The sequence below is a fragment of the Mustela nivalis genome (assembly GCF_964662115.1).
Source record: "Mustela nivalis genome assembly, chromosome: 13".
In the NCBI taxonomy this organism is placed as follows: domain Eukaryota; kingdom Metazoa; phylum Chordata; class Mammalia; order Carnivora; family Mustelidae; genus Mustela; species Mustela nivalis.
Genome location: NC_139032.1, coordinates 86,356,620 through 86,367,948, shown reverse-complemented (window position 1 = coordinate 86,367,948; position 11,329 = coordinate 86,356,620). Strand labels below are relative to the sequence as shown.

At 53.6% G+C, this 11,329-nt stretch overlaps 1 protein-coding gene across 3 annotated transcripts; it reads left to right on the top strand.

Annotated features, from left to right (window-relative positions):
• The first annotated feature begins 63 nt into the window (after positions 1-63).
• On the top strand, positions 64-11,049 carry TRUB2 (TruB pseudouridine synthase family member 2). 3 transcript variants are annotated; one of them, XM_082695784.1, is made up of 8 exons: positions 64-289; positions 652-783; positions 2,717-2,791; positions 3,963-4,024; positions 5,199-5,280; positions 8,878-8,950; positions 9,448-9,584; positions 10,297-11,049. In XM_082695784.1, the coding sequence occupies exons 1-8, from the start codon at positions 79-81 to the stop codon at positions 10,620-10,622; spliced, it is 1,098 nt and encodes a 365-aa protein (XP_082551910.1). In that variant the 5' UTR covers positions 64-78; the 3' UTR covers positions 10,623-11,049. The 3 variants fall into 3 exon arrangements, with proteins under 3 accessions (XP_082551910.1, XP_082551911.1, XP_082551912.1); XM_082695785.1 differs by having other exon boundaries at positions 10,268-11,049; XM_082695786.1 differs by lacking the exons at positions 64-289; positions 652-783; positions 2,717-2,791 and adding an exon at positions 3,586-3,655.
• Positions 11,050-11,329: the final 280 nt, after the last annotated feature.

Sequence of the window (11,329 nt, the reverse complement as noted above, 5' to 3'; positions counted from 1 at the left end):
GCGTCGGGCCCTATTGTCCTCTCTTCCGTGCGTTTTCCCCGAGGCCAATAAGACGTGAACCTCTTCCGGCTAAGAAACATGGCGGCACCCATGGTCCCGACTACATTTGGGAGAGGGACCGTACGGCACTTCCGTTCGGGTGCAGCTATTTCACCAGCGGGCGCTGCGCGGGTTTCGGGGATGGGGTCCCGCGGCCTGGCGCGGCTGCACGGGCTCTTCGCAGTCTACAAGCCCCCGGGGCTGAAATGGAAGCACGTGCGGGACACCGTGGAGCTGCAGCTTCTGAAGGGTGAGCCCCTCGAAGCAGACCCACGATCCTGCTCCCGTTCTCCCGGGAATCCATCTCCGCTTCCGATCCTCCCAGCAAAATGAGGTTCTGTGACCCAGGCCTCTGGACCGAGCGGAGCGCTTTCCTAATCAAGGAGTCTGTACACTCCGTTATTCCTCACTTTCCCCTGCGTTCAGACGGCTAAACGGTATTGTCTGGTGTCATAGGTTAATAGAGTCAGATTTTGAACCCGCGCCTGTTTCTTAACTGCTACTGTTCGCTACATCGTGGACTTTCTCTTCCACGTCTCCGTACCTCCCAGTCTCACCTGCCCCAGGTGTCTGGACAGAACTGACCTGATGTCTTGACCTTTGTGTATTCAGGTGTCAATGCTGGGAAGGCTCCCGCTCCTGAGCAGCGTGTTCGTTTCCTGCTGGGCCCCGTGGGGGACGGTGAAGAGAAGGCGCTTACTCTCACCGCCACCAGTGTGCCCACCCTCACCAACCATCCGCTGGGTAAGGCACATTGAGGCAGGCGTCTGGGTGTCATTTCCCAGGCAGTCTGTGCTCAGAGTCAGTGTCCCTGTCCATGCTCAGACTCTTGTCCCTTGAAAGGCCACAGCGGGGATGAAGGATTTGACGGGGAATAGGCAAATTTTCCTGCAAAAGGGTCCAGATAGCAAATATTTTAGGCTTTGCAGGCCCGATTCTGCCATTGTAGTGAAAGAACCCGTAGGCAATATGGAATGCCGTGAGCCTGGCTGTGTTCCAAAAGAACTTTATTTATGGAAAGTGACATTTGAGTTTCATATAATTTTCCTATGTCACACAATATTATTTTCTTGATTTTAGGGGGATCATTGAGGATTTGGCTCGGACTGTAGCTTCTGGCCCTTTTAGCTATGCTGGGATTCCAGATGGGAATTGAGACCCTCGGGTAGAAGTCCTAAGGCGGGACTTTGGGGTTCTTGGGAAAGAGTGACTTATTTTTTTAAAGATTTTATTTATTTATTTGATAGAGATCACAAGTAGGCAAGAGAGGCAGGCAGAGAGAGAAGGGGAAGCAGGGTCCCCGCCAAGCAGAGAGCCTGATGCGAGGCTCGATCCCAGGACCCTGGGATCATGACCTGAGCTGAAGGCAGAGGCTTTAACCCACTGAGCCACCCAGGCACCCCAAGAGTGACTTTTTTATTCAGCAAAGCTGCCCAAGAATGGAACTAGTTGTAGTGAGCTCCCTGTCACTAGACAAGATTAGGAAGACTGAGGGATTCAGCCAGAAACTACTAAAATCCTTTGGCAGTGATATTTAGTGACTCTACAGTATAGCAGTGACAAGTACGTTCTGAGAATCTCTCCTGTACTAGAAACCATGTTAAGCTTTTACCAAGTACCATTTCATTAAATCTTCATCACATGTGAGGTGGGTCCTGTTCTCATTTCACAAATGAGGAAATTGAGGCTCAGTGTTGACATTAAATAACAAAGCCTGGATTCAGTAGGCACATAACCATCCCGTATCCCTCCCCCAATACCTCTTGTTCTGTGGAAACGTATATGCTTCTGGCTCATTCCTGCATACGTTCTTTCTTTTTTTTTATAGCGTCATTGTATAATTGATGCAGATTTTAAACAATGTTTTTATTTTAATTTTTTTAAAGATTTATTTATTAGAGAGTGTGAGCAGGGGGAAAGGCAGAGGGAGAAGCCTGACTCCCCGCTGAGCAAGAAGCCCAGTGTGGGACTCGATCCCAGGACCCTGGGATCATGACCTGAGCCGAAGGCAGATGCTTAACCAACTGAGCCACCCAGGCATCCCTCATTAGTTATTTCCCGAGCACCTGGTGAGTTCTGGGCTTAGGGTTAGAACTTGGGACCCATACCCCACCTTCAGGAACTTTCCACCTCCATTTTCTTTTTTTTTTTTTTTCTTTTTTTTTTTTTTTTTTAAGATAGAAATCACAAGTGGGCAGAGAGGCAGAGAGAGAGAGAGGAGGAAGCAGGCTCCCTGCTGAGCAGAGAGAGCCCGATGCGGGACTCGATCCCAGGACCCCGAGATCATGACCTGAGCCGAAGGCAGCGGCTTAACCCACTGAGCCACCCAGGCGCCCCCCCCACCTCCATTTTCTTACTGGGGGTGACCAGGACTCTCCTTCTGCTGCCGCTGAGTAGGAAAGTTGCGTCCCAGTGTTCTGCCTAGTTCCCTCAAAGCCTCTCACTGGGGGAACGATGATAGGCAGAGTAACAGGCCCTTTTTCTGGAGCCAGGGAACTGAGGAAATGGTTCTAGGCGCCAGATTCTGCAGTGGGGAAGCCTGAGAGTCCAAACTGCTCTTCGTTTGGGCTCCATGAGGCTACATCCTAGGGAGGAAGCCATGGCGCAGGCTGAAGTCATCCTGGAGGCTGGATCCAGCAGTCCAGGGAGCAAAGGGACCCCGTTTGTTTGTTTCTAGTCTGTGGACCAGCATGCACCAGCCTGAAGATTGGCGTGGGACACCGGCTGGATGCCCAAGCATCTGGGGTGCTTGGTAGGTGATGTGGTGAGCCCAGGGGTGCAGTGATACAGTCTTGGGAGAAGACCCTGGGAGTGGGGGGAGGTGAGGGCTGGGGGCGAGTTACCATGAACCCCGCCCACTTCCAGCCTGACAGCCATTGCCTGCCACTGCTTGCCTTCCCTGCTTCCTGCCCCAGGTCTGGTCAGCTAGTAGAAGGGGGGATGTCATAATTGTCCACCTTTATCAAGTGATGTCTGCATGTCACATGTAGTATGAAGCCCTTTACACACGTGTTTTCATGACAACCTTATTAGGTAAGTAGGTTATGATTTTCACCAAGAAAAGAAGGGTCCAGGAGCTTAGGTGACTGGGTCTGGTTCACGTGGCTAGTGACCGCCCCTGGTCCAGGGAGCAAAAACTGTCATCACTTGTGTGGGGTAGCCAAGCGCGTGACTCTGGCCCCACTGGCCAGGGTCTGAATGTCGCTGGGGCTGGACACACAAAGCTCTGAGTCACGAGCCATCTGTGTCCCTAGGGTCAGGCGGTGGCCACATCCTCCATGTGCGGTAGTCACAGCCCCCTTGTCTCACTTCCTGGGGCACAGGCAGGCAGACATGATCTCATGCTCCCTCTCCCTGTCCTCCCGCTCCAGTAGTGAATGGAGGGTCATTCTCTCCCTCAGCCAGAGGGAGAAACAGGCAGGAAGAGGCAGGGAGCGGCCACAATGCCCCTTTATTGGGCCCTTCCTTTATGCTTACGACTTCCTGCGCATTGCCTCAGTGTTCACAACACACACAGGGATCAGACAGTATCTTGTATCCCCATTTTACAGATGGGGAGCCTGAGGCCCAAGGAGGTTGATGGACATGCTTAGAGCCACCCCGGATTTGAGGGCAGGTCTGTGTGACTGAGCTACTGGTGTTTCTTTTGAGTGGATCAGAACAACCTGGGGCACTTACTAAGGATCAAGGCCCCTCCCCTCCACGAGTCAGAGTCAGTACAAATGGGTGAGCCCCGAAACCTACAATTTCATATCTTCCCCGGGGAGCTCACTTGCTCCCTGTAGAAGAAACTGTGCTTGTCCTCTTGCTGGCTTTAGTAGCATCGGAGATGGAAGTATGCGGGTGGTGGTTATGGGGGCTGGAGGTCCCAGGGCAAGGGGAAGGGGGGAGGCTGGTGTGAGATCAGCCTGGGTGTCTTCCAGTGCTCGGCGTGGGACATGGACGCAGGCTTCTCACCAGCATGTACAACGCTCACCTCACCAAGGTATGGGGGTGCTGGGGACAACTCATTCAGCCCCTGCTCCTTTCCCTGGGGCTCACTGGCAGGAAATCTGAAGCTGAGAGGACTCGATGGGGTAACACCCAGGTTATCAGCCAGCCTTGTTTCATGGCCTGGTGCCGGAGAAGACTGTAGGGATAGCGTGGTAATGACCTCTAGCCTTACAGCGTGCTGTCTGCTCTGTGCTGAGCACTGCACGTGGATTCCCTCGTGCGTGCCTCCCCGCTTCCCCACAAAGTGGGATCTGCTGTTAACCCACCTCACCAATGAGACCACTGAGGCACAGAGAGGGGATGTCATTTGCGCAGGTCGCGTAGCCTGTAAGGAACAGAACTGCTGTTTGCACCTGGATCTGTCCAAGGGCCAGAGCCTGATCGTGACCCCACTCTATCCCCGCTCCCCACCTCCAAAACTGAGAGGTGGATGTCACCATCCAGGCATCAGGGAGTTTGTCTCTGGCCTGGGGCTGTGGAGTCTGGCACCACGAGAGGGGACAGACGTTCTGTGTTAGGGAGCCTCCATTTGTAATGGTTAAGAGCACAGATTCTGGAGCCAGATGGCTTCCTTTTGAAACCGACTTCTGTCCCTCTGCCAGCCGTGGGTCCCTGGGTGGATTACTTAATGCTCGTGTTCCTCCATTTCCTCATCTGTAAAATGGGAGCGCTAAGAGTACCTCTTCTCTAGGGTCACTCTGAAGTTTAAGTTACATGCACTGTACTTAGCACAGTCACTGGCGCATGGTAAATGCTCTGTAAATTATCGCTGCTGCTGTCATCACTTCTGTGTGGCAGAGGCCGCTAGCCACACGGATCGTATTTGGAGGCTGGGGAGAAGCCAACCGGGTGCACTGGGAGGGGCCCGGCCTGAGCAGTTGTCAGGTCTCGTTAGAGAGGAGAGACGAGGAGGCACAGGATGGTCACCGCCCTTTGTGGGCAGGTGCTTGCTGTCAAAGGGGAGTCTGGCACCCTTCCTGGGGGGAGGGGACAGTGGGGTGGCTGGGTGGGGACTGAGTGCCTGGCTCCCTGCGGGGAGACCTGAGGACCCCCCATCTGCAGCCTGTCTAGAAGGTCGGGAATGGGAGCTGCCGGGCGCACCTCCCTCCTTGGTGCTAAAGGTGAGCAGGGACTCTGAGCACATCTTTCCTTCCCTGCCCCTGCAGGATTACACAGTACGGGGCCTCCTGGGCAAAGCCACAGATGACTTCTGTGACGAGGGGCGGCTGGTGGAGAAGTCCACATATGGTGAGAGCCGGGAGGAGCCCGGGCGGCGGGAGGAGAGGGCTGTGGCTGCCTTCGCGCTTGCTCTCCCGTGCTTCCTCACCCCCACGCCGGCCCCGCAGGCCCCGCTGACTCCAGCACGCTCAGGCTGGCTGTGGGAGGCCTGTGGGCACATCGTCCTGTCTGGCAGGTACAGTTGCCCTGCGCTCCCTCTGCCTCTCGACCTGGCACAAATGTCACCTCCCCAGGGAAGCTCCTCTAACCCCAGATGAACTAGATGGGCTCTGAGAACTGGAACCAACTAATGATTAGGATTTCTTAAAGTTTATTTATTAGAGACAGAGAGCAGAAGGAAGGGCAGAAGCAGCAAGGGAGAGAGAATCTCAAGCAGACTCGACGCTCAGGGTGCAGAGCTCCATGTGGGGCTCGATCCCATGACTCTGCGATCATGACCTGAGCCAAAATCAAGAGTCAGATGCTCCGGGCGCCTGGGTGGCTCAGTGGGTTAAGCCACTGCCTTCGGCTCAGGTCATGATCTCAGGGTCCTGGGATCGAGTCCGGCATCGGGCTCTCTGCTCACCGGGGAGCCTGCTTCTTCCTCTCTCTCTCTGCCTGCCTCTCTGCCTACTTGTGATCTCTCTCTGTCAAAAAAAAAAAAAAAAAAAGAGTCAGATGCTCAACTGACTGAGCCACCCAGGTGCCCCATGATTAGTGACTATTTATTATCTGTCTTCCCACCCCACACTGTCCCCGTGGGAGCAGGGACCATGTCATTCCACGCCTGTGGTTCTACGCAGTGCAGAGCCTGGGACGTGGAAGGGGGTAGATAGGTGGATGGATGGATGGTTGGATGGCTCATTCTTCATTTCTTTTTTTTTTTAAAGATTTTATTTATTAATTTGTCAGAGAGAGAGGGAGAGAGGGCATAGGCAGACAGAATAGCAGACAGAGGCAGAGGGAGAAGCAGGCCCCCTGCTGAGCAAGGAGCCCCATGTGGGACTTGATCCCAGGACACTGGGATCATGACCCGGGCCGAAGGCAGCCGGCTTAACCATCTGAGCCACCCAGGCGTCCCTCATTCTTCACTTCTTACACTCCCAATGTTCTAACACTTTCTGTAAGATAATTATGTTTTTGTTTTGTTTTTAGATTTTACTTATTTGACAGCACAAGTAGGCAGAGCGGCAGACAGAGGGAGAGGGAGAAGCAGACTCCCTGCTGAGCAGGGAGCCCGATGTGAGGCTCGATTTCGGGACCCTGGGATGGTGACCTGAGCTGAAGGCAGAAGATTAACCGACTGAGCCACCCAGGCACCCCCAATTACATTTTTTTTATTTGACAGATGTTTTTGGGCACCAGCCATGGACCAGGCTCTTGGGGGGCAGATATAGGATGAATCAGGTGGGGTCCCCAGGCTCAGTGAACTCAGTCTAGCAGGGAGAGCTGACACACACCTCTGCATCTTGTGCACAGGATTAAGACCGTGCCATAGTAACACTGTGTAATCCGTATGGGTAGGTGTGTCAGCATCCAAAACACATCCAGAGACAGTAACCAGGTTGACTCTGGTTGGGAGGCAGTGGGAATTTGGATGACAGGAGATGCTTGTTAGTAATGCTGAGCTAAATTTCTTTCTTTCTCCTTTTTTCTATTTTGTAAAGATTTTATTTATTCATTTATTTATTTGAGAGAGAGAAAGAGAGAGAGAGACTGAGAACGTGCATTCAGGGAGAAGGGGCAAAGGGAGATGACCGTAAGCAGGCTCCACACTGAGCGCGGAGCCCAGCACAGGGCTTGATGTCACAACCTCAGCAGAACTCTTAGGCGCCCTTAAGAGTTGGATACTTAACCCACTGAGCCATCCGGGTTAACCACTTAACCCACTGAGCCATCCTCAGCAGAACTCTTAGGCGCCCTTAAGAGTTGGATACTTAACCCACTGAGCCATCCGGGTTAACCACTTAACCCACTGAGCCATCCTCAGCAGAACTCTTAGGCGCCCCTAAGAGTTGGATACTTAACCCACTGAGCCATCCGGGTGCCTCCTGATCTAAATCTTAAAGAAGAGGGGTGCCTACTTAACATGCTCTCCCTCTCCCCCTTCTTCCGGCATGCACGTGCTCGCTCTCTCAAATAATCTTGTAAAAACGTTTTTTTTGGTTTGGTTTTCTTTTTTTAAAATTTTATTTATTTGACAGAGAGATCACAAGTAGGCAGAGCGACAGGCAGAGAGAGAGGGGGAAGCAGGCTCCCTGCTGAGCAGAGAGCCCGATGCAGGGCTCCATCCCAGGACCCTGAGATCATGACCTGAGCCGAAGGCAGAGTCTTACCCCACTGAGCCACCCAGGTGCCCCTAAAAACATACTTTCTTTTCTTTTTTTTTTTTTTTTAAGATTTATTTATTTATTTATTTGACAGACAGAGGTTACAGGTAGGCAGAGAGGCAGGCAGAGAGAGAGAGGAGGAAGCAGGCTCCCTGCTGAGCAGAGAGCCCGATGCGAGGCTCGATCCCAGGACCCTGGAATCATGACCCAAGCTGAAGGCAGAGGCTTTAACCCACTGAGCCACCGAGGCGCCCCTGAAAACATATTTCTTAAAGAAGATTTGTATGTCAATTATATAACTAAAAAAATAATGTTAAAACCAAAGTAAATTAAGAGATTTTTTTTTTTTAATTTATCTGAGAGAGAGAAAAAGAGCACAAGCAGGAGGAGCTACAGGCATAGGGAGAAGCAGGCTCCCCATTGAGCAGGGAGCCCGATGTGGGTCTCCATCCTGGGACTCTAGGACCATGCCCTAAGCTGAAGTCAGACACTTGGCCGACTAAGCCACCCGGCGTCCCAAACCAAAGCAAATTAAATGCTGGGCAGAAACCCAAGGGCAGAGCTGCAGGAGGCAGGGTAAAGAAGTGACATGGTCCAGGAGGGCTTTCTGGAGGAGGCTGCATTTGAGCTGGGCTGTCAAGGAGGGGGGAGGCAGTGGTGGTGGGTCCATTTCAGGTAGGACAGCAGCGTGAAGAAAGCCAGACAGAGGAGGTCAGAGGTCTGGGCTCTTCATGAGCTGACAAACCTTTGGTCACCACACCTGTGCTCAGAACTCTGGCCCAGCTAGGCCCCAGGGTCAGCCTCCTAGCAGTCTGTGAGAATCCCCAGGCCTAGCTGCTGCCTGTCCTAGTCACTCAGTGGGACCAGCAGGCAGAGCCTCTTGCCATCTGTGTCTACGTTCAGACAGATGGCACTCTCCCTCCCAGGGTCCCTGGCATATTAAAACCCAGACAGACTGAGGCTCGGGGGACCTGGCTTAGAATGTTGAATAAGCCATAGTACACTCTGAGCCTCCTTTCCCAAAGAAAGTATGCTTAACTTGGAGTCTGTGAGCCCCTCAAAAAATGTCCCCACAATGCTGAGTTCAAGCATAACTTTCTGAGAAGGGGGTCCTGGGCTTTCATAAGAGTTTCAAAGGACTCTCAAGTCCCTGAGTGGAAGCCCTGGGACCAAAGGATGCCCTCGGACCCCTCCAGGTTCCAAGGATGGGGCTGGTTTGAGGGAAGGGAGTCTGCCAGCTTGTTGTGGCCTGTCCTCGGCAGGCCCTGGGGGGCTGACCATCCCTTGGCCTTTTCAGATCATGTGACCAGAGAGAAGCTGGACCGAATCCTGGCCCTGATCCAGGGTTCCCATCAGAAGGCCCTGGTGATGTAAGTGGGGCCCCATCTACACTCTCCTGAAAGGGACCCTTGAGGGGGTGCTGGGAGAGTAAGAAGTGAGAAGTGCCCCCTGGGCTCCCTGTAGGCTCCGCCCACCCTGGGGCAGATTCTAAGGACTTTTCTTTTTGGACCAGCCCTTGCTTCCACAGCACCCAGAAGTGTTTCTTTGTGCCAGGCCAGCCTCTGGGGAGACCAGGGGGGATCGAGAGACCCCAGCTAGCCTCAGTGAGAGGTTATGATTTAGTGGAGAGGGAAGCCAGGAACCCAGATCACATGACCTAGAGCCAGTGGGCGGGAGCGGGCAGCATGCCCTTGACTGGAAGCTAGGGAGACTGCAGAGGAGGCCAGAGCCTGCGTTTAGGGATTGGAGGGGCAGGGAAGATGGAAAGTGCAGGAAAAGCTTCAGGGAAGCTCTTCATGAGCGGGGCAGGGCCAGGGGTAAACTGGGCTCGGCTCCCCATCCCATGCGAGCCTCTTCTGATCCCCAGGTACTCCAACCTGGACTTGCAGACCCAGGAGGCCTATGAGATGGCTGTGAGAGGCTTGATCCGGCCCATGAACAAGTCCCCAATGCTGGTAACGGCCATCCAGTGCATCCACTTTGCGCCTCCGGAATTCCTCATACGTAAGTTGCCGCAGGAAGTTGGAGCATGAGACGGGGCTCCTGGGTTTGGGGAGCACTGTGGAATGCCCTTGCAGAGGCCAGCGCATGCCTGCCCTGGTGTCTGCTGGCTACGGCACCAGCGGCCAGCTGCCTTCTCAGCCTTGGACTGAACTTGGCCCATCACAGAGCACACAGACCAAATCCTGTCCTATCTGCTGCCAAGTTAGCTTTGAAGCCCGACCTTAGCGAGCAAGTTTTATACTTAGTGGTTCATTTCCGGTGTGTCCCAATGTTTCAAGTTGCCGTGGGCCATCAGACAGCGCCCGCACCTCCCCAGTCCCACCCAGCTCAGCCCCTCTCTCCTTCCTTCTCTCTCCTCCTTACTCATAAGGGCTCCTGGCGTGCTCACCGGGACTCCCAATGATAAGCACCTTGAGTACATTATCTCTTAAGATTCCTCACCACCCATTTTACAGATGAGCCTTAAGTCTTAGACTAGAGCTGCCTTCTGGAAGTTAACCTGCACACAAATCCCCTGAAGGTCTTGGGGGATGGGGAGCAAACTCTGATTCCGCAGGTCTGGGTGGAACCCAAGGTTCTGCACATCTAATCAACCTTAAGGGCTGGCCCCTGGGCTGCGCTTTGAATAGCAAAGCCCTGGAGAGCTTGGTCTTCGGTTACCGATCCGGAGGCTGTGCGCCCAGCCTTGGGATCTGTTGTACGTCCCCGACAGAGGTGCAGTGCATGCATGAGACACAGAAGCAGCTGAGAAGGCTGGTACATGAGATCGGCCTGGAGCTGAAGACCACCGCCGTCTGCTCCCAAGTGCGGCGCACACGGGATGGCTTTTTCACCCTAGACGATGCCCTCCTGAGGACCCATTGGGACTTACATAGCATCGAGGATGCCATCCAGGCTGCAGCTCCCCGGGTGGCCGCAGAGCTGGAGAGGAGCTTGGGGCCAGGGCTGGGCACCCAGCAGCTTCAGGATCCTGGCCGGCCCTGGGACTCTAGGGGGCCGAGCTCTGCCTTGGGGCTGGAAAGCTGTGCTGGGCATTGACAGCCCCCCGCGGCCGGCAGGACAGTGGATGGATAAGAATTGTTCATGAGCTGAAACAGCTTACTGTGGAATACAAGAGTAAGGGAAGCTTTTCTACATGTGACAGAAAATTCTGAAACTGTACGAAAGAAGATCAACAGACTTGACCCCACGGAAAAGGAAAAACGTTTCCTATGGAGGAACAGATGATAAGTGATAAGACAGATCAAAATACTTGTAATATGTTTAAGAAGGAATATCCAGGGACGCCTGGGTGGCTCAGTGGGTTAAACGGCTGCCTTCGGCTCAGGTCATGATCCCAGGGTCCTGGGATCAGGTCCCACATTGGGCTCCTTGCTCAGCGGGAAGCTGCCTCTCCCTCTGCCTGCCACTCTGTCTGCCTGTGCGCCCTCTGAGAAATAAATTAATAAAATCTTAAAAAAAAAAATTGGGGTGCCTGGGTGACTCAGTGGGTTGAGGCCTCTGCCTTCGGCTTGGGTTGTGGTCCCGGGGTCCTGGGATCGAGCCCCACACCGGGTTCTCTGCTCTGCAGGGAACCTGCTTCCTCCACTCTCTCTGCCTGCCTCTCTGCCTACTTGTGACCTCTCTCTGTCAAATAAATTAAACAAAAAAAAAAAAAGAAGAAGAAGAAGAAGAAGAATGAATATCCAGGGGCACCTGGGTGGCTCAGTCAAGCTCAGATCATGATCCCAGGGTCCTGGGATTGA

Bases quoted from the DNA above. Each gene is read 5' to 3' on its own strand.
- TRUB2 (XM_082695784.1), top strand. From the start codon at position 79: ATGGCGGCACCCATGGTCCCGACTACATTTGGGAGAGGGACCGTACGG. The intron at 290-651 runs GTGAGCCCCTCG...TTGTGTATTCAG, and splicing joins GGAGCTGCAGCTTCTGAAGG to GTGTCAATGCTGGGAAGGCT. The intron at 8,951-9,447 runs GTAAGTGGGGCC...TCTGATCCCCAG, and splicing joins CATCAGAAGGCCCTGGTGAT to GTACTCCAACCTGGACTTGC.